The 22,817-nt window shown below is 48.0% G+C and overlaps 1 protein-coding gene across 8 annotated transcripts in view; it reads right to left on the bottom strand.

The window, feature by feature from the left end:
* Positions 1–22,817, bottom strand: part of LOC125709858 (nck-associated protein 5-like) — a 121,047-nt gene that overhangs the window by 21,622 nt on the left and 76,608 nt on the right. For all 8 annotated transcript variants that reach the window (XM_048978818.1, XM_048978817.1, XM_048978824.1 and 5 more), the window contains 6 exons: positions 22,740–22,778; positions 22,289–22,408; positions 10,378–10,482; positions 7,661–7,837; positions 3,552–7,105; positions 2,622–2,736 (listed from right to left, as the gene is read on the bottom strand). In XM_048978818.1, coding sequence (XP_048834775.1) covers positions 2,622–2,736; positions 3,552–7,105; positions 7,661–7,837; positions 10,378–10,482; positions 22,289–22,408; positions 22,740–22,778 — 4,110 coding nt within the window. The remainder of the gene's footprint in view (positions 1–2,621; positions 2,737–3,551; positions 7,106–7,660; positions 7,838–10,377; positions 10,483–22,288; positions 22,409–22,739; positions 22,779–22,817) is intronic.

The raw sequence follows: 22,817 nt of genomic DNA, 5'->3' as shown, positions 1-22,817 counted from the left end.
GGGACCAATCTGTGACCAATATGTTTAATATTAAAGGCCCAGGCAGAGACTTTTAAAGGGATATCTCACATTTAACTGTGGACACCCACACAGCAATAAAAAGGAATCCCTAAGCTGGGTGTGAAACAAGGGGAAAGGTAAGGAGGAGAAACATATTTCATAGTTACGAAAATGGGTTGTGTTTAAATAGTCTGTAAACTAATAAGAAAACTCCAGTCGTAAGAGAATCAATGCGAAGGATTATCATAGGTGAGCAGCCTCATGTTTCACACTCAGGTCCCTCTCTAAAAAGCGAGCACAGAGTAATAATGGCTGAAATTGCAGGCAGAGCGCTGGCCTTTACCTTGATGGATTTTATTTAATTCTTTTAAAACCGACCAGGAGCAGAAGCCCAAACAGAGAGAGAGAACGAAAGAGAGAGAAAGAAAGAGAGAGAAAGAAGGCCACTCGACTCGCCATGACTCCCGCCCCGGGGAATTACGATGGAGAGCCACGCAGTCGATGCTCTCCACCGCTTATTATAATCTGAGACAAACATTTAGGACATTTCGATAATTACCCAGGCATTAGAAATGGCTGTTTCAAGGTAGAGCAAACAGGCAGTGATCCAGCTGACCTTTACAGCCTTCAGAATCACTGCAACTCCAGTAAGCGTGTGGCCAGGGTTCTGGGCTTGGGGGTGGGGGTGGGGGGGCGTTCATTCTGCTTTAACAACCACAGGTTTATTTCAACAAGCTGGTCATTCAGCAACGTCCTCAAAATCTAATTTACCGACCCTAATATTTAGCACTTTTTATCTTTTCAGAAAAACCAGGAGCAGCAGGAACAGGAAGCACAAGAGCATCACCGCTGGACCTTCTGCGAATCATCTGTTTGACACAGGAAATGTGTCCAGTTCTTTCTATTTCTCTGTTTTTCTTGTCTCTTTTAAGGGGGTTTCCGCCAAATATAGTTTTTAGCCAAGGTGAAGCCATAACATGCACACACATTATTAAATCATTATGAAATATGGGACACTAAACAAAGTATTGATAAACTGAGTGTAATATAAATGCAAAAAAAAAAAGCTATATTTTATGTCAGATTTTGATGAACTCTACTTATATGGTAATGTACACAATAATAATAATAATCATCATCATCCATTTTTCTGATGCTGAACTCAAAGTTAGCACCTCCCATTTTTCCAATTTGTCCAATCACGCTTGATTTCACCTGAGAAATGTGTGGGCAGACTGAAGCGCTGCTTTGCTGACTGTCCCCTTAGCATTATGATAAATTATACAGGCACATTGGTATGGTGGGCCTTGGAATAAATGCCTTTTTATCAAGCAGGAAATTGCACTGAATTGAAGGTACGCCTTTAAAACATTTAGCTGCGAGCGGGTACAGTACAGACAGCTAGGATGGTATTAAACGGCACTTTTGTTAAATTGAGTATCTCTGATAAGACCCGTCGCTTCCGTATCAAAACTCGCCATCAGCCGGGCTAGATTTCCCACGTACGGCAGTCACGGCCATTCAAAAAAGAAAACTCACTTTTTCTCTCGGCTTTTCCATCTTTCCTGCCTCCATTATCTGTCTTCATCATTCTGCTCGGCCCACATTTATCCCTGCCTCGCTGCCCTTGCATGGCTGTTCTCAAATTATATGCGTGCCTGCATCAGTTATCCAAGAATCCAGACCATGAATTGGAGATGTGTGTGTGTGTGTGTGTGTGTGTGTGTCTGGGGGGGGGCTATTACTGATGGATTTGTTTATTTTCCCACAATATGCACGCTTAAGTAATTGTAAACACAGCATACAGTAAGCTGCAGACACTCCCTGGCTTCACATGCGAGGCATCCACATGTAAAATGGTCATGAGGATGGATGGACAGGAACACATCCGCAGCCATCATGTCAAGCAGCTTCACCTCATCCCTGACATTACACACTCCAGCAGCTCCTACGCTTCATACAGTACATTACCATCCATCTATCCATCTATCCACTTTCTATACCCGCTTATCCTAAGCTACAGGAAACTACTGGCACAAGGGAAGTATTGAAAAGAACTACAGTACTGTGCAAAAGTCTTAGGCAGTCAAAGAAAATGTTTAAATAATCTTCCTGTTGGTGCTACACTATGAAATTGTGATGTCAAAATGTGCCAGTTTGACCATTTCAAAATCTTGCCTAAAGTCACCCCAGTATTTGCAGAAACCTTGCAACACGCCCATTTATTTTCTGACTTGAACACTACCCCACATTGTTTGGCTAATCAATACCCCATTGAGTAATTTAACTAATTTATTTATTTAATTCATTCATTCATTCATTGAGCAAGCTGATGGTCAAAATGAACGAATACATAGAATAGCTGAGGTGCCCCTGAGGAGAGGTTTGAGCATTGAAGCGGTGTTCATCTAGACACCGAGCAAGATATCAGTAACTTTTTGGAGAACATTTTCTTTGAATGTCTAAGACTTTTGCAAAGCACTGTATGTTCCAGAAAAGTTCAAACATGTTTCTACAGAAGTTAAACTAAGTTCACAGCATAAACACAAAAACAAATAGTGATTTAGAAAGTCCTTCACAAGGAATTGTGGGGGTTCACTGAAGGCCACCGTCTCCCTTACCGTGCCGTCGGCGGCCATCTCCAGATCCTTCTTCATTTCGCTGTTCTTCACGGCAGCGCCCTGGGTGATGATGACAGGGAGGCCGGCACCATGGGAACCACTCGTGGCAACATTCCTGCAGGAAATACAATTTGATTGGTCCAGCAGAGCCACATTCATATAAAATACGCGGGTAGAACGAGATTGTGCTGATAAATGACGTCGTAAGCCCTCCGTCCTGAGTCTGCTCCCTTAGCAATGACGCCTGAAAAAATCCACTTTGTAAGTCTGTCTCTGCACTTCGCCGATGATGAATGTCTCTAACTAGTAGCTCCTAACTCAATAAGATCTGTTGGTTACAATTTAAGGTAGTGTATCTATTTATTGAAGAACAGGTAATGATAGATTTTCTTCTCTGAGACAGCCCAGGGCTGTCTACATAGGGCATGCATCAAGCCTCCCAGCTGCACAGCTGAGCGCTGGAGCGCTCCAGCTGAAGGTGTCTCTATTATAGTGTTTCCCAACCCAGTCCTTGGGGAACCCTGAACAGTCCATATTTTTGCTCCCACCTAGCTCCCAGCCAATCAAGAACATTGAATACCTGGTGCAGGTGCGCTGGGAGCTGAGAGGAAGCAAAAATATGGACTGTCCGGAGACCCCCGAGGACTGGGTTAGGAAACACTGCTCTATTGCAAACCGCAGGATCCATCAGCATTTAGCGGCTGGACGACGTGCAAAAATGCAGTCGATACTTTAAGAGGGTGGTAAAATTCTTTTATATACTGCACTGAATAACAATATCCACCAGACATCAGAAATCCTTAATGCACAAAGATTATTGTGTGTCAGGGGTACAGCGAGATGCTTTTATGAACCTGCATATGATGCATGTGAACCCAATACCTTATTTGTGTGATGCGTAGAGCCCAAAAAATCACATGGAATACTTACCCATTCAGCAGCTCCATCCTGAAGTGATCTGCTGCAGTGTGGGCAGGAGGACGCTGGATCTGACTGATCAGCTGTCCTATCGGAACATGATGGTCCATTACAGGGCCTATTTCATCGTCGTTCTCAGCATTATATTCCTGACTATCTCTGCACCAGGTCTCGTTTTTTCTCTTATCCTTCTTTTTCTCCGATTTAGCCTGCCTGCTTCCCAGCACCGAGCCCAGCTTCAGCTCTTTTTTCTCCGCCTTTTCTTTGGGAACCTCGGCCTTTTTGCCACCCAGAGCTGGCAATTTACTGCGGCGGAAGCCAAACCAGTTAGCCAGAGACGAGCTGCTCTTCTGCTTGCTCTCAGGAGCCTGGGCCTTGTCTTGCCCCTGACCTTTCTGCACGTTCTCCACGATACCCATCATGACCTTCTCCTCTATGGTGCTGGCCAACGGACTTGTGCATTTCTCGGGCTCTTCCTGCCCTGTGCTGATAGGAGACGGCCTCTTCCCACTCTTCACCATGTGAGGTTTGCTGGGACTCAGCAACTTGCTGCTGCACCCTTCTGCCTTCGAGTCCGGGCCGTGGCCCGAAGAGGAAGCTGACTCAAACTGAGGCTGGGAAGACACTTTTCCGGATTGCTTGGAGGATTTATGGCCAAACTTGTTTGTGGGAGATAATCCACAGACTTCTTTCTGGGGAAGTGACACATTACCCTCGGCTTTGGAAACGTCCTCCTTTGGGTTAGACAGAGAGGTCTTTCTTCCTGAGACACCAGGGGGAGTGCAGGAGCTGCTCATGGCCCGATGGGAGTCCGGCCGGGTGTTAAGATGCTGGTGAGAGCCCTCCACTGCTCCGCTGGAAGCTTTCAGTTGGACACCAAGTGTCGATGGGCCCTGCCTGGTCAAGGAGTTGCCCCTCTCACCAGTATTTGTTATGATGTGGGTCCTCACCTTCTCAGCCCCCTCAGGGATGGTCATGCAGGGCTTTTCCATGTAATTAGTGCTGAAGCTCTGGCTTCGTGCTTTTGCCCCGTTCATTCCTAATGCGGGCTTTAAATGCGGCTTGGTCGTAACTGAAACGGAGCGCTTGAAGAGGCGACCCTCACTGGGGAAGGCCAGGCTGCTATCGGCTGATGCTCGGGCGAACATGCCCCTGTCCGCAGAGCCACCATGCCCCCCATCGCTCATCTCCACCTGCGGCTTTCCGGCTACGGTACTCTGCGGTGATCCACATGGCTTTGAGGCACCCCCATTGCTGTCGGCCACTTGCTCCTTCTCTTGCTTTCCTGGCACTGTGGAGCTTTTGCTCAGCAGAGAGGGCGACTTCACCAAAGCTTTTAAGCCGATAGGTAAGCGGGTTTTTGATGCTTTCTCCGCAGAGCCCTGGGTTTTGTTTTCTGATCCCGAGTAGCTCAATGGCGTCTTAGGAGCCTCTGCCGAAAGTCCACCCTGCTCCGTCAGGCATGGCTGGTGGCCTTCTAAAGATAAAGGCAAGCTGCTGGACGCCTTATATAACAAGGGATGGCCATTTTCGAGAGGCAGACTCTTCTTTACATTAAACAGACCCTGCAGCGAATCTTTTGGGGAGGTAAGCAAGGAGGTCGGAAAATTCTTTAAACCTTTAGGTACAGGTTCACTATGGTCTGGTGTGTAACCTGATGCTATAGAGTGGGATGGTTTTGGGGGGACCCACTTTGGGGACACTTTTGTGGGGGTCTGACATAAAGTAGAGGTCTTTGCTAAGGATTGGTTATCCACCAGCTTCTGAGGTGTCACCTCCATGAGGCTCAAGTCATGGTCTGTAGCGCCTTGACCTCTGTGAGATCCCGGATGTTGTATATTAGGTGCAGATGGTGGAGGCTGCGGGTGTTTCTGGAGACCTGTAGGAGGTCCCCTCACAGTGCTTGGTGCAGGAGGTTGAGCCGCCAGCTTAAGTGCTTGATGAGAGTTGTCATAGTTTGGTCGGATCAGTAACGATGTGGAGCGACCAGGAGGGGTTGGAGGGGAAGGGGACCTGAGCTCAGTTTGTGCACTATCACAGTGCTGATCTCGGGTAGGCAGTTCCCCAATGTCATCGTTCTCCAGTTGCTTCCTGGGTGGAGGTGGAGAGCTTGGGACTGGCAAGAACATACCTTTACCAGAATCATTCCTGGATGGGAGCTTAGAGCTCATCTGAGTTCCCTTTGCGCTCTGAACCTGACTGCCCCCAGTCGACTTAACAAATCTCGACAGCTTTACCGGGGGTGATACAGGTGACCTGTCTTTTGCAGCAGGACCAGGGTTGCTGCCGTTGTTGCTTATCTCAGTATTGGCTCCCTTTCCAAACTTCTGTGGTGAACCCTTCCCTCGCCCGGGGATTTTAGTGAGGTTAGTCTTGGGGGTGGAGGCGCCTTGCATAGCTGAAGCAGGGTGGACTTTGTTGCTCTGGTTGTATGGAGGCTTTATCAGCTTCTGTTGCTGAGCAGCAAACTTCTGCTGGTGCTCAGAAGGGCTGCCAGTGCTCTGGCCCTGAAAAGTGGCAGCTGTACCTGCTGTACTGGGAGCCTGTTGCACCGGCACATCTGAAGACTCTAAGACAGTGTAATTCTTTGCAGGGCCTCCTGAGAGACCGTCAGGGCTGGCATGAGACATCAGCCTGGGACTCTCGGTAGTCGGCACATTTTGTAGGCCATCTTCAGGAAGATCACTGCAAGTCATGGCCACAGTGGGCTGTACACTCAGCTGGATGGGCTCTCCATCCTCGGCATCAAATATCACCGCAACGCGCTCCTCTGCCTGTAAGTCATTAGTTCTATTTGGAAGCATAATCTGGCTGAGAGGGCGGCGCTGGACCTGGTCTGTAGGCAGTTTGTTCAACTCTGCGGAAAGCCTCTTGGGGTACCTTTCAAGCCGTTCTGCTGGACAGCTAACAGCGAGATGATTGTCAGTGCTCTCCACCATGGAGTCGAATTCATTCGTGTCTGAGAGGTGGTGGCAGCAGCTGACCTCCGTGGAACCAGGTTTGTTGTCCGACAGAGATGGATCGTGGATAGTCTTACCAGAGAGGATTCCACTGGTGAAGGTTGTGAGTTTCTCGGCAGGCTGCTTAGATTTCTGACCAGGGGGGGTCTTATCATCCCCTAGTTCATGATCCTGCCCTCCATCCCAGCTGCACAGGCTGTCGGACACACTGTGCGTCAGCTTCTTAGAGAAGACCCATGAGTCTTTGCTCAGGTGGGCAGGTGCGCGAGGAGACTCATCATCGGCGTCATCGGAATCATAAGCGAATGTCTTGCTCCTCACTGCAAGCATACCAATCCGTCCAGTGACAGAAGGCTTAGGCATGCTTTGGGCACCGTACTTGACTCCCAGAGAGTAGATACCCTCGTTGGAGTTCATGCAGTCTTTGTATCCCGGCTTAGAGAACAAGGAGCCTGGTTCCTTAGGCAGTCGCTTCTGGAGCCTCTTTAGCCCTGCAAGGATATGGCACTCCTTTCTCTGAGTAGGGGGCTGCTCCTCAGGAGAGTTGCAGATGTTCCCAGGTGCCGAGGAGCCCAGGTTCATCCTCTTCTCCCATGTCAGAGATGACTGTAAGGGTGACAGAACCAGACGCAAGACAATCACTCATTGCCCAGTGAAGGGGAACTGCAAGGCTGTGCTGACCATGCTGAAGTACCTGCAAGCTTCACATAGCTGTTAGTGCTCTCAAGGGAGCTGAGGTGCCAAACTATTCAGCACTGGTTCCAACACGTAATATTTACTGCAGAACAGGCTGATGATTGAGATAATTACTTTGCCAGCCTCAATCTGCAATTAAATATTTTAGGCCTTTTCATACTTAGCAGAAGAGAACATTTGAGCTGATGTAAAGGGAGCTAAAGCTAAAAAATGTCTTACTGAAATTAAACGGCTTCTGTAATTAAAGGAAACCGAATTTTCTGCATTATGTACGGCTGCAGTTCGAGCTATCAGGGATCCCAGAGACGCGTATCCTGTCTAAACTGCTCCCACACAAGCCCAACGGCACAAAAGCAAATTCAGCTTTTACTCCAGCAGGAGGACTTTGGTGAAGAACCACCTGAGGAGTGACAGAGTAGCGGGGGCAAGAAGTCAAGGGTGCCGGAATGGAGCGCGGCCTCCTACCAGCTTGCCGTCGTTCCAGGTGTAGGAGCCGCTGGAGTACTCGCTGCAGACGCTGGACAGGGAAATCTCACTGCTGCTGCAGCTGCTGCGCGGGTAGGCCGCAGCCAACGGCGCCGTCAGGCTTAGCTGACTACGCCACCTCACGGGAAGTCCCGCCCTCCCGCTCGGCTGGGCCTCCTGGGGAGGTTCACGGAGAGAAAGACCTGCTGGAGCCACTCAGGTCAAATGGGAGACATTTGCTACTGCAGTGTAGTCATGCTAGTTTGTAAGACCTTCTCTTATGAGGAGAACATGGCTCTGTGGAGATTTAAAACTGAATAGCTGCTACAAGCAATCCTCCAGCATAGTGAAGAGAGGTCTAGCAGAGTACTGACTTTAAACATTTATCCCAGCGGGAGTAGAGCATTACAGAGATTTTTAAAACACTGAGTAGAAGTACTCTAGGGTGGGTTACAGATCTACAGATCCACACACAATAATCACTCAGGTGTTGCAGATCTATACACACATAGTAATCTCTCAGGTGTTCCATATCTACACACACTCAGTCAGAGTAATCAGTCCTGCGTGGGAGGAATAAGCAAACAGACTCTCAGCAGCACTCGCTACAGCTCATCCTGAGGCCACCTGGGCCCAGTCCCACACAGCACTGGCTCCGGCTCCGTAATGAGGGCCTGTTTTTGTGCAGGCGGGTGACGCGACTCGTGGGTACCAGCCATGGAGGCCCTTTGAAGAGATAAACGTCTGCTGTTGGGCCTTCTCCCGGGTTAACTGCTACATGCATAAGCTGCTTTTGTCCTCTGTATTGTCATGATTATTACTGCTACTGCTGCTATCACGTCTAAGTCTTAGTGCATCAAAATGGCCATGGTCCGTGTCTGAGAAACAGACGAGTAAAATGTGTCTGGGGTGTTATAATCGGAAAATGATTAATGCGCAGACTAATCTTTTTGTTAATAATTCAAGAGCTTTGCTATGGTAACCGGGAAACGGAAGAGGAATCTAATCACTATGCGGCCCTTTCGTGGTTATCAAAAATATTTCACAAAAAACAAGGGAGGGGGATGGGAGAAAGGAAAGGAGAGAGGGACGGGGCAGCGACGGGGATAGGGAAGGAGAGAGGGAAGGGGACAGGGAAGGTGACAGGGAAGAGGATAGGGAAGGAGAGAGGGAAGGGGACAGAGGAAGGTGACAGGGAAGAGGATAGGGAAGGAGAGAGGGAAGGGGACAGAGGAAGGTGACAGGGAAGGAGAGAGGGAAGGTGACAGGGAAAGTGACAGGGATAGGGAACTAGAAAGGAAAGGATACAGGTAACAGGCACTTGAATAATACCTTTATAATGCAACCATAGAACACAAAGGGCACCTTCATAATGCATTCATAGAACATTCATAAGCAGCATAAGTAAACCATAACATTCTAACATGTAACAACATCTAACCTATCAGTTATAATATGCATTAATAACAAGCATAATATGATAATAACAAATATTAGAATTGTAAAGTCATATAATGTTTAGTATTAATGTATATTAAAACTGCTAATGTATGTTGGGATATTATGGTATATTTACAAGCTGCTTATGAATGTTCTGTGAATGCATTATGAAGGTGCAGTTAATGAAAAGAATTGCCAAATAATTTGTATTTTTTCTGGATAAATTTGGAGGAGGGGGGGATATGGGGTGTCGGATGACAGTGTTCACGATAACAACCCATGAGCTCTGTGGGTAATGCAGACGCAGGCATTTACCGCCCCCGCTCTGCAAGAGGCCCTCACGAATGTGCTCAATTTTAACCTCATTTACGCACTGAAGTGTGCAAAAAAATCACCCGAATGGAGTACCATTCATTCGGCGGCTAATTAAATTCTTCAGACCCCGTAGTTAGATGGTGGCACTACCTAAAGGAGGCAAAATAACCTGAGCTTAGCGCTAAACAGCACTGTACATCGACGCCGTGACCCCACGGCCCTGCACCTCCCCCCCAGGTAACGCGGACGGACCGAGGTGGGGCAGAGTGAGGTAGGGGCCCTTACGTTGTGCCCCCAGCCCTTTATTACGTAAATTACCCCCGAACGCAGTACGCTCAGCGACTGTGGCCTGGAGAAGCAGCCCGGGTGACTTTCAAAAAGCAGGAACACTCTAATAGAGACCCGTCTGTGAGCTCAGAGAGAGATTACGCTGAATGCAAGCGCTGGCCTTTTTCTGCTCACTGGTCACTTGATCGCACAAATGAAATGTGCATTTTCTAAGCGACCAGAAGACTCGTCTGGAAGGACTGCATACAAGAGAAGAATATCAAGTGATCTGCAGGCCTGTGTCCCCGCTTAGGCCCGCAAAGTATATTTCCCTGGCCATGGACATATGTGCAGCCTGATGCATCCTCACAAAATGCTGTACATATTTGTTACTACCCTGAAATGCTTAGTGAATGTTCTCGATCGCCTCACATTTGCATGACGTTTATCGGGGTAATGCAGGGGACTTTCAGTTCCTTTCAGGTCCTTGCGATCAAGGTCATATTCATACAATCCCTTTATGATATGTTACAAAGATGTCAGGCTAAGTAATATTGCCTTTGTCCGTCCCGCCTCTGGAGGACAAGCCGTATTGAAGGAGAAGTCTGACGTCGACCCATTTTGGTGATCAGCGAAACCACGTGGCGCCTGTCCCCGTGCGGCACTCAGACGAGGACCCCATGATTTGTGCTCACGTGTGGAGGAGACTCAGCGTGGCGGGATAGTGGAACACCCCGGTTCCTATCGCTGTCCAGTAGCAGGTCCCCGGAAGACAGACCCAAGATCTTGGAGTGCAGCTTCTGAAAGAGATAAACATATGCCTACTTGAACAGAATACACATTCTGCATGCTGTCAGGGGAGAGAGCAGGGGACTCTCAAAACAAAGTATTACCACAGTATCAACTCCTAAGTGCGTCATACACTAATAGACAGACTTGTTTGTTTCTCTATTTTCTAAGTAGCAAATGAAGCTGAAAATGATCCAATTATCCCATCATCTTGGCTATTTCATTTCACTGCTGCCACCGACATGTTTTCATATCTTGCAAATGGTTCAAGGTGCAGTTTTGCGGTCACCCCCCTCAGATGTAAGTGTCGCTGGCTCCTAAACGGGAGGACCACGCTAAGCAGGCCTGATTCCAGCCACTAGCTCCCCGTACAGCCGCAACTCAAAGTCACTAATGTCATCTGTTAGGAATAATTAATGTGAATGGGAAATAATTGCGGCGGGGAGCTGGGGATTTCTCAGATTCCTTTTTTCATTAAAATTCAGCCGCTATTTGAAGATCCGCCCCGTCTCCCATTCTCCCCGCGCTCGGGAACGTCGCTACACTGAATATATTTCCACGTATTAATCTGCAGGCTAATTACCCTGCCTTTCCGCGAGTCGTCCTCTCAGCCCTTCTTAACAAATAGCAGGAGATAAAACATTTGATTTATCACACAATTCGCCACCAAGGGCATCGTTACTGTAGGTTTGGGAAATGCATTTTCCTGCTTTCACATCCCGTACACTCCAACAGATCTTTAAAATATACTTGTTCAAGCTTTGTCTGTTTAAATGCATTTTCCCGCTGCATGCAGGGTAAAGATTATCTCCCCTCGATAACAGACTTTTTCATGTGACCAAAAAAAGCAAATATAAAGTAGCCATCGACGGGGACATGAAATTCACATAAACCTTCCCAATGAAACATTCAATGCTTTGCGTGTTTACATGCAAATGCTGCAGCCTACGACGACCTTTAACCCCCCAGTCACATGACTCTGCAAATATCTCCCTGGAAAATACCCATAAACCCCAGGAGCCGGAAGATTTCTGCAGAGTGCTGCAGATTTACCTACGTGCCGTTCAAGGTATCATTAGCGTACCAAAAGCCATCAAACCGTTGTGAGCGTGTTTAATGGAGTGAGCGGCAATTACTTTTGACAAAAAGGCAGAGTTATGTTATTGTCCTTATTATCAGCAGATTTTGAGGATTTACTAAGAATATAAAACGCCTCCTGAATGAGTTACATCAGGCTTTTCCAATGATCATCACATCTGTCCACCTGCTGGGACGAAACAAAGCATGGTAATACCTATACGGCTTTCTGTCGGAAACACGCAGCTGATCATATTTAGAGGGCTAAACATCCACAAAACTACAGTAGCTGTTCTGCCATGAGACCTCTAGATGTGTAATGTGTGTGATCTTGACCTTGTGACCTTGAGGAGAACAAGCCAAGTGAACAGGCTGAAGCCACAAGCTGAAGATGAGGTGACGAGGAGGACGATGAAGGTTTCTCTGAAAGCATTATCAGCATCCGTAATCCACTTGGACCGCTGAAACTCGACACACGCATATGCATGCATACACACCTGGGTAATGTTCATGAACACAGAGGCAAACTCCTGCCCACACAAATACAGCCGGTCTGGCAGTTAAACACAACATGAGGCAGGCGATTTCAAGAGCGACCACGATCTTTCTGGAAGTTGTCATTCCACAATAAAAGCAAACAACAGGCATGAGTCACGGGTACCCCACTGCCCGCTGCTCGCTGCCCGCCCCGGCACAGAGCAGGCAAACATCCTCTCCACACATTCCCACGAAAGCGCCAAACGGATAATGGCACCTACACAAACAAGGCCCTTCACATGCTCTCGAATATTAATATCAAACTGTCTGTGAAAGCTTATTCAAGACTCATTATATCACGAACTGCAATGCATTCACTGAGAAATGCAGAGTAACTGTGTATCTTCTCCGGCTTACAAATAATTGTTAATTTAGTAAAAGCCAAGGATCCTATTAATCCAACCACCGCTGGGCTCTGTGTCGAGCTGAATTTCGAATGCCTGAAGCTGAAGAACATCAACCACTCGGCCTGCGGACGTGCTCTCCGACGCGTGCCAGCTGAGAAATGCACAAGCCCACACCTCCACTGTAGAACTGTGGATGCTTTAAATCAAGATTCGCTGTTGGGTCTCTCTCATAGTCGCAGCACTTTGATACTGGCGCTGATGTTCTCATGTAGGAATTAGCGAAACATACTTCTGTGCGTCTTCGAAAGGCAAGTTCACACGTTCTTGTCGAATCACAGAAGACCAGACGGATCATAAGTGAGTGTCAGCATGAAATACGGAAAGTTCAAATGAAGGTGAATCCCGCAGGCATGACAAAGAACAAAACCGGAAATAAAACTTATTTATTTAGGATGGGAACCCGGTCTTAAGAAAATAAGCAGAGCAGTCTCAAAGTCCCACTTAATCGCTGGGTAACTCTGAAAACATCACGGGTGACTCGGAGAGTGGCACCAAAGCAACAACCATTATTATGATTATTAACGGGGGCTTCTATCCGAATCGCAATTTGATGGGGTTCGGTGCCTTTCTGATGCAGCTCAGTTTACACACAAATGGAGGCGAGCGGCAGCTCAGTAGGGCGGCCTGAAGCCTCTCAGCTGTGACTCAAAGCTCAGGGGGCGGAAGAGAGTGAGGGAGGGGGCAGCGGTGTCCAAGGCGGCCCCTAGAGACGCACAATGCACCAGTTGGGCTTCTGCGGGGGGAGGAAGGCAACTGCAAGGGAGAAAAGAAGGGGAACTCGACAGACGGACAAGTGACACAGGAAAGAATGATCATGAGACTGCAGAGAGAGAGGGTGTGTTGGGTGAGCGCCCCCCTGTGGTCTGCACCTGCTAATACAGGCTGGACAGTCAGATGACGTCTTCCATAAATACTCCAAATGATGATTACCTCTCTGAAAAATGTGCTAATTTTTAATGAAGTACATTATTAGGGCTAAATGTATAAATCTGTTTATTTCTCAATAGGAATGTTCTCAGTATATCTTACTCTACATACCAGCATTGCCTCTTCCCCAACCCGGCTTGTTGGTTTGCCTTTCTCCTCAATACCATTAATGTCACTGCAGATTAAGTAAGGCCAGCAGTGGTCTCGCCCCCGGAACATGCACACGGGCAACTCAGCCAGGCGAAGCTCGTACTGCTCCAAGCTAAAGAGTAAATTTAGGTTTCAGCTGGCTGTAAACGAAGATCGCTTTCTAATTACTGCGTTATCGCAGCCTCCCTCAGAAGCTTCCAGGACTCAAAAAAACTGAACAACAGCGGACCAGGATTTTACCGTCGGGGAGGGGGGTGCATGCAGTGCTGGATTAAGTCCGACTTCACATGATAAGTTGTACTCTATAGGACTGACCAGCTCTGGCCGCATCCCAAGAAGTAATGAGAAAGAGTCACTGGGTATGAGGTGCAGGTCACCTAACTGTCTCATCCTATATGGACAATGCCCCCCCCCCCTCGCACCCCACATCCTTAGTAACAGATAGAACAGCTACCACCGCCCTCAGAGAGGTGAAGGTAAGGATGGGCTCTCTGATCCACAAAGGGCCAGTTTGTATGCGGGTTTTTGGGATAAGCTTTAGGTCAGCTGTTCAAACCCAGGTGGGAGGCCTCTTCAGCCAATCAGTCCTCTATTTAACAATCTAATTAAGGAGTTGCGGTGAAAACCCGCACAACCAACAGCACTTTCTGGATAAGACTGGCCGCCCCTGGGTTAGGTTCAATACTGCCCTTAGAGAGGTTACGTCATTGACAGAAACGCTGACCGATGCTCTCGTCACACGTGGAGGCCACGTATGAATTCATTTGTTAGACAGGTCCTAGCTGCTGTGGACTCGTGCCGTGAGAGACCCACTTTCCCAGATTCAGATAGAAAGGACCAAGAAACCGGTGGTCCAACGGTTCAACAGGCAGCACTATTACTATTATTATTATTATTATTATTATTATTATTATTAAAATGTTGAGGACAGAAGGAACTTGTTCAGATAGACAACCAATCAGATTGTAGAGGTGGTGGGTCCAAGAAACTAGAGGAGGCGGGACCAACCAATCAAATGGCTGGGTCCCACCTCCGCTAGTTGTTTGGATCGATCATTGTTCCAGAACATTTTTATGTAAGTAAGACTCCCACAAGCATTTGGATAACTGTAAATGGGGATTATGTACTGTGTCATCTGGCTATTAAAGAATCCCTGACTCTGCAATCATAAACCTTAATGAAGTTTTCAGGCCATTTATGTACCATTAATTTACCGAAGCCAAGCTGGACTTCTGTAAATAATGAAAATGCTATGCGATTTTTTTTTCTGAGAGAAAAAGAAATAATTACACCCCAGACAGATTCCCATAAAGGATTCACATATGAGTCTGGCACTTAAAATACATCCTGACACCGTTAACATAAACTGCTGTTTTCTTCCCTAAGTGAGGCCAGATGATGCTCCACCTGTATGACCTTTCAGTCTGATAGTACAGGAGCAATGAAATCCCATGATATTCTAGGTTTGAGAGATGGCATGTAGGTTGGACAGACTCTTTCATTAAAATCTTTGCCATTAACGAGTTTAACAGTGGACTTGGCTCCTGTGCTCTCTTTCAGCTACCTTACAAACGTAAGTTCTCTGTGCAATGTATGTCCATTAAAAACAAAAAGGAAGTGTCAATCTCTGAGGAAAAGCTCCTGGAAATAAGGACGAGTCTCTCCACTGTCACTTGTAGGGTTCACACAGGACGGATGGTGTCTCATCTGAAAGGAGAATACGCAGGGAAACTCATGAAGAACATACTCCTCAATGCTGCTAATCCAATTTTCTCCTTGTCTTACCTGAGAATACTTTGGATTGAACTCTGATTTATAACAAAAAAGAGTTTCCAGAACCGGGGTTGTGATTTTGATGCCGGAGTAGATGGGAGGTTTAAAATTGTAGTGTAAAATGCTTGGCACCCTATGACACCCAGGACAGAGAGAGTCACACAGAATGGTTTTGGGATGCTGCCATAATTGCTGAAAAAGATCCACCAAGGTGTGGAGCACTGCAACGTCCCCCACGCTCCCTCATGTGCAAACCGACAACCAGCGACACTGAAGGCATCTAAACTGCACTCAGCTGCATTTCATTGGGCAAGGCGGCTTTCTAAGAAATTCCAGAAGGTTCCCATGAGGTTTTTCCCGCAGTAGGGATGGTATGAAAGTGCTAAAGTCTATAATGACCTGGAAGCTTCAGCCAGCTGGCACTGACCCAGTTCGTGGCCTTACAGTTATGGCAGAAAATCCCAAATTGTTCCTTCAGCACCCTGTCTCAAGTGCATTCTGGCAAAACTTTCTGAAGGTGAGGATGCATGGTAGAAACATTTAATCCCATTGGGGAGCATCAACGTAGCTAAATGGCTAACATGTGCAATGTGGAATCGTCAGGCAACAATAATACTCTAATGCTTGAGACTCCTAATTAACAATTAATGCTGAAACACATTTTTAAAACAGTGAAACGGTTATGTTGCTCACATAACTTGGGTTTATGGGTGTCACATGGCTTTTTAAAAATATCATTCCAAGTTAATTGCTTCCATCCTAAAGCACATCTCTACTCAAAATGTGGTTCTCCAGCATCTCGCCCGGACATCCCGACTCTCCCGGACGTTCCGGGGGGGTCACCCATAAACTGACAATCCCTGACACCCACGAAAAATGCTCAATGTGCCAGAAATCTGTTGCTCCTCTATTTAGCAGTGGTACATTTAGCCGGCAAGGAGTTCTGTCGCCACAACCCCACCCCCGAAGTCCACAAATTTTACCACCACCCTCTAGTCCCGGTCGGTAAATTTAAGTGCCAGCACCCCCAGTTGACAGATCTTGCTGTCAGCGCTCCGCCCCTGGCCAGCACTCAGCTTCGGTGGTTTACAATTTTTAATACCACCATTATACCATGGTATACGGTATTTTGACATTTTTTTAAATAAGCAATGCTATTCGGGCACTTCCTGCTTTCCCTGGGGGAAGGTTGGGGCAGCGAAATTACCATTAATACCACGGTATACAGTATTACTGTAATTCCACCCTAGCCTCGCCAACCCCCCAACCTAGTTCTCCCTCATGTGCCTCTCCAAAATCAATATACCTTAGGTGGGATGCGCCTATATATAAATATTAGGTGGGGGGGAGGGGGGGGGGGGGGGGCACAGAACAGAACAGCGCAGCTGGCAGGAGAAGGAATGCAGAAATGCGGAGCTGCATGTATTGCTGGGCAGCATCCCTCTCCAGTCGCAGCGTTGCAATCGCCCGTCGCAGATTGCGAACGTCCTTGATGACAATTAGCTTGATTAGCGAGGCGGCCGCGATGTGAAAGTCCTGACAGAACGTGGGGCCTATTTAGAGATCTGAAGACACTCAGTAAGGTAATTAATGCTTTTACAGTAACACGGTATGGCCATACTGTCAAAATCAGACATTGAAGTAATTATACTAGGATGGCATGTTATATTCAGCTTCTATATAATCAAACTGCTTTTTCGATAATGAACATATACCGGTTCTGATGATGGTTATAGCGGCGGGGGTGTAATACACACCTAAGCTACAGTCTCACACTGATTATCTGCTCCAGTTAATACTTCTCTGCCATTCCCAGGGCCCTGGATCTCTCCCGATCTCTACAGAGGCCCAATCCTTGAAATTGGAATATTGTCAGAATCATTAATCTTGAAAGCACAGTTATGGGCTCTCAGTAAAATTAATGACAGTGTGAGAAACACACTTCTGCAACCACTGTTTCTGTCGTGGCTTCAGGGAATAAAGGGGGCAGAAAGGGGCTTCTGGCCAATCGTTTGCTCCGACGCCTCGCTGGTATCGATCATTTTCTAATTGTTTAATGGTGGGGCGGATGAAGTTATAGCATGAAACGACACATTAAATCTCTGGCGTGTCGATATTAAATTAAAGCTCACTTTCTCTCGTCGTGATCTGCTCACTCTTCTTCACGTAGGGCAGGATGGCAGAGACACATTTTCACGAGATCTCACACCGGAAAAGCGGCACTGTGTGGGGGGGTTCCTACGCACGTCCAGGAGAGCGGCGATCCGAGATCGTAACTCGAGAGTGTAATGACAGCTCTTACACGCATTGTTACCCTGGGTAATAGTTTAAAATGTGATAAAATCCCATGAGGAGACTTCTTGTTGCCTTCATTATACAGGCTATATTTTATTTGGACAGATAAAAAGTAAACACGCATTAATAATCAATTTCTCTTGTGTGGCCGTTACTTCTGACTTGTCAGCGTGACACAACAATCTGTCGCTGAAATCCATACATGGTCATTCCTCAGAGGAGTCACGACGGATGGCTTCCAGGACCTGCGTCCACCATGCCCCACCATGTCTGTAACACCGCTAATCTGGCAACCCAGGAGAGACTCCACCCACTCCAGGAAACTAAGGGGGGGGAGGTGATTATATGGAGGGCTGTCCCCTACTTTGGTCAAACCTAGCCTACCATAAATCAAAGCAGACACTGTATATTGTAGAAGACACCAGGTAGAGACCACACATCATGCAGTATACTGTGCATCACAACAGATCCTATACATCACAGAGCACACCACGCATCACGACAGATCCTATACATCACAGAGCACACCACGCATCACGACAGATCCTATACATCACAGAGCACACCACACATCACGACAGATCCTATACATCACAGAGCACACCACGCATCACGACAGATCCCACACATCGCGGAGCACACCACGCATCACGACAGATCCTATACATCACAGAGCACACCACGCATCACGACAGATCCCATACATCACAGAGCACACCACGCATCACGACAGATCCCACACATCGCGGAGCACACCACGCATCACGACAGATCCTATACATCACAGAGCACACCACGCATCACGACAGATCCCACACATCGCGGAGCACACCACGCATCACGACAGATCCTATACATCACAGAGCACACCACGCATCACGACAGATCCTATACATCACAGAGCACACCACGCATCACGACAGATCCCACACATCGCGGAGCACACCACGCATCACGACAGATCCTATACATCACAGAGCACACCACGCATCACGACAGATCCCATACATCACAGAGCACACCACGCATCACGACAGATCCCACACATCGCGGAGCACACCACGCATCACGACAGATCCTATACATCACAGAGCACACCACGCATCACGACAGATCCCACACATCGCGGAGCACACCACGCATCACGACAGATCCTATACATCACAGAGCACACCACGCATCACGACAGATCCTATACATCACAGAGCACACCACGCATCACGACAGATCCTATACATCACAGAGCACACCACACATCACGACAGATCCTATACATCACAGAGCACACCACGCATCACGACAGATCCCACACATCGCGGAGCACACCACGCATCACGACAGATCCTATACATCACAGAGCACACCACGCATCACGACAGATCCCATACATCACAGAGCACACCACGCATCACGACAGATCCCACACATCGCGGAGCACACCACGCATCACGACAGATCCTATACATCACAGAGCACACCACGCATCACGACAGATCCCACACATCGCGGAGCACACCACGCATCACGACAGATCCTATACATCACAGAGCACACCACGCATCACGACAGATCCTATACATCACAGAGCACACCACGCATCACGACAGATCCCACACATCGCGGAGCACACCACGCATCACGACAGATCCTATACATCACAGAGCACACCACGCATCACGACAGATCCCATACATCACAGAGCACACCACGCATCACGACAGATCCCACACATCGCGGAGCACACCACGCATCACGACAGATCCTATACATCACAGAGCACACCACGCATCACGACAGATCCCACACATCGCGGAGCACACCACGCATCACGACAGATCCTATACATCACAGAGCACACCACGCATCACGACAGATCCCATACATCACAGAGCACACCACGCATCACGACAGATCCCACACATCGCGGAGCACACCACGCATCACGACAGATCCTATACATCACAGAGCACACCACGCATCACGACAGATCCCACACATCGCGGAGCACACCACGCATCACGACAGATCCTATACATCACAGAGCACACCACGCATCACGACAGATCCCATACATCACAGAGCACACCACGCATCACGACAGATCCCACACATCGCGGAGCACACCACGCATCACGACAGATCCTATACATCACAGAGCACACCACGCATCACGACAGATCCCACACATCGCGGAGCACACCACGCATCACGACAGATCCTATACATCACAGAGCACACCACGCATCACGACAGATCCTATACATCACAGAGCACACCACGCATCACGACAGATCCCACACATCGCGGAGCACACCACGCATCACGACAGATCCTATACATCACAGAGCACACCACGCATCACGACAGATCCCATACATCACAGAGCACACCACGCATCACGACAGATCCCACACATCGCGGAGCACACCACGCATCACGACAGATCCTATACATCACAGAGCACACCACGCATCACGACAGATCCCACACATCGCGGAGCACACCACGCATCACGACAGATCCTATACATCACAGAGCACACCACGCATCACGACAGATCCCATACATCACAGAGCACACCACGCATCACGACAGATCCCACACATCGCGGAGCACACCACGCATCACGACAGATCCTATACATCACAGAGCACACCACGCATCACGACAGATCCCACACATCGCGGAGCACACCACGCATCACGACAGATCCTATACATCACAGAGCACACCACGCATCACGACAGATCCCATACATCACAGAGCACACCACGCATCACGACAGATCCCATACATCACAGAGCACACCACGCATCACGACAGATCCCATACATCACAGAGCACACCACGCATCACGAGAGATCCCACACATCGCGGAACACACCACGCATCACGACAGATCCCACAAATCACGGAGGATTACCACGCATCATGACAGATCCCGGGCATCACGGAGGATGCCAAGAATCAGAGCAGACATCAAGCACCGTGGCAGACACCACGCATTGCCACAAAAGCATGCATCACGTTTCCCATGCATCTTCCCGTTTTGTGGCAGTGACGCCGAGCCACCCTCACATCGTGTTATAACAGTCGTGCTAAAGCCGGCTGATTTCTGTGCTTAGGAAAGTTCTCCGTTCCTGGCACCACAGGGCCGCTGCTTGTAACCGTAGTAACCGAGCCACTCTGTGTCTTCGGGGGAGATCAGAAACGGCGGCGAATGTAAGCCGTGGCTTTCTGGTGTCATGGTGCCAAGGCCTGGACCACCGTCAAAGGGAAGGGGGCCATCGTAGGCAGAGTGCCAAGAGATGGGGGGGGGGCTGTCACATCCCTGCCCCTCTGGTACCTCATCAACCACATACCACATGTCACAGCGAGAACCAGGGTACACAGATTCTAAAAATCACATGGCCTTAAACAGAGGTGACGTACACTATATTGGCAAAAGTATTGGGATACACCTCTTAATCATTGAATTCATGAGTTTCATTCAGACCCATTGCCACAGGTGTATGAAATCAAGCACTTAGCCATGCAGTCAGGGTTATAAAGATTTCTGAAAGAAAGGGTCGTTCTGAAGAGCTCAGTGAATTCAAGCACTGTAGTGTCGTAGAATGTCGCCTTTTCAATAAGTGAATTTGTGAAATTTCTTCCCTGCTGGATTTCCCACAGTCAACTGCAAGTGGTATTATTGCAAAGTGAAAGCATCTAGAAACAACAGAAGCTCAGCCACAAAGTGGCAGAACATGTACAGGAACAGAGTGGGGTAGTGAAAAAGGCCTAAAAGTCGTCAACGCTCAGACTCAATAGAGTTGCAAACATCCTCTGGCACTAACCCCAGCACAGGAACTGGGCGGCATCGTTGGACTCTGGAGCGGTGACAACGTGTTTTGAGGAGTGACAAAATCATACAGTCCGATGGACGATTCTGGGTCTGGCAGGTGCCGGGAGAACGCTACCTCCCTGACTGCATTGTGCCAGCTGTAAAGTTTGGAGGAGGGATGATGGTGTGGGGTAGTTTTTCCCGATGTTGGGCTAAATCGCTTAGTGCCACTGAAGGGATCTCTTAATGCTTCATACCATGACATTTTGGACAATTCTATGTTTCCAACTTTGTGGGGACAGTTTGGGGAAGGTCCTTTTTTGTTCCAGCATGACTGTGCCCCAGTAAACAAAGCTAGGTCCACGAAGTCATGGCTGGATGAGTTTGATGTGGAAGAACTTGACTGGCCTGCACAGAGCCCTGACCTCAACCCCATCAAATGTGTGCAGACACACTCCATAAACTTTCGGAAGGTCTTCCCAGAAGAATGGCAGCTGTTATAGCATCAACTCCACACTGATGCCTCTGGATTTAGAATGTGATGTCGTAAAATTTCCTGTAGGTGTAATGGTCAGGTGTCCCAATGCTTTTGTCCCTGTAGTGTACACAGGAGCTAACAGCTAATTACTCAACCCTTAACTGGTGTGGGGCTTAATAACTGGACAGAATCTATGGGTTTTTAGAGCAGCACTCTCTGAATCAGGCACCCGGAATCGTTACAGAAACTCAGGGTCCCATTTAGGAGATTAAAACATCCTGAGAGACAGTGGGAACGGTGCCTGTACCTGAGTCAGGGCATTGGTGGTGGTGGGGGTGGAGGGCAGGTACCTGGAGGAGCAGATCGGAGGCAGGGCGCAGCCGCTGCTGGAAGAGGGTGTTGAGGGTGCGGTTCTGCTGCTCCAGGTCAAACACCCGTGTTCGCAGCTGCAGGCACTCTTCCCTGAGGTCCTGGAAGCCGAGAGGAACGGGGTCAGAAATATGGGGTTCTTAAAGGCATGGTCGTCAATAATAAAAAGTATGGTGTCATAAAATAAAAGTCTGGTGAGAGATATTAAAGGCATTGCTTGAGATTTTAAAGGCATGGTCATCGACGATAAAGTATAGTGTCATATAATAAAAGTATGGTGTGAGATATTAATGGCATGGTCACAAGCCAATGGCACATTTAATAAATGTGTGTAATCATAATGAAACCACACAGAGGCTTTGCTTTGCAAACCACATGGTTTAAACAAATCTCATGCTAAGAGGAGGAAATGAGTTGATTCCAGAAACAGACCTTCTGAGTGAGGAGGGCTTGCACAACCTGATTGGCTACCTACAAAAATAAAAATAATAGTATTTATAATTTGCGCCA

The sequence above is a fragment of the Brienomyrus brachyistius genome, chromosome 16, assembly GCF_023856365.1.
Source record: "Brienomyrus brachyistius isolate T26 chromosome 16, BBRACH_0.4, whole genome shotgun sequence".
Taxonomy (NCBI): domain Eukaryota; kingdom Metazoa; phylum Chordata; class Actinopteri; order Osteoglossiformes; family Mormyridae; genus Brienomyrus; species Brienomyrus brachyistius.
Note: the sequence above shows the minus strand (reverse complement) of the source record. Positions and strands in the feature narration are given on the sequence as shown.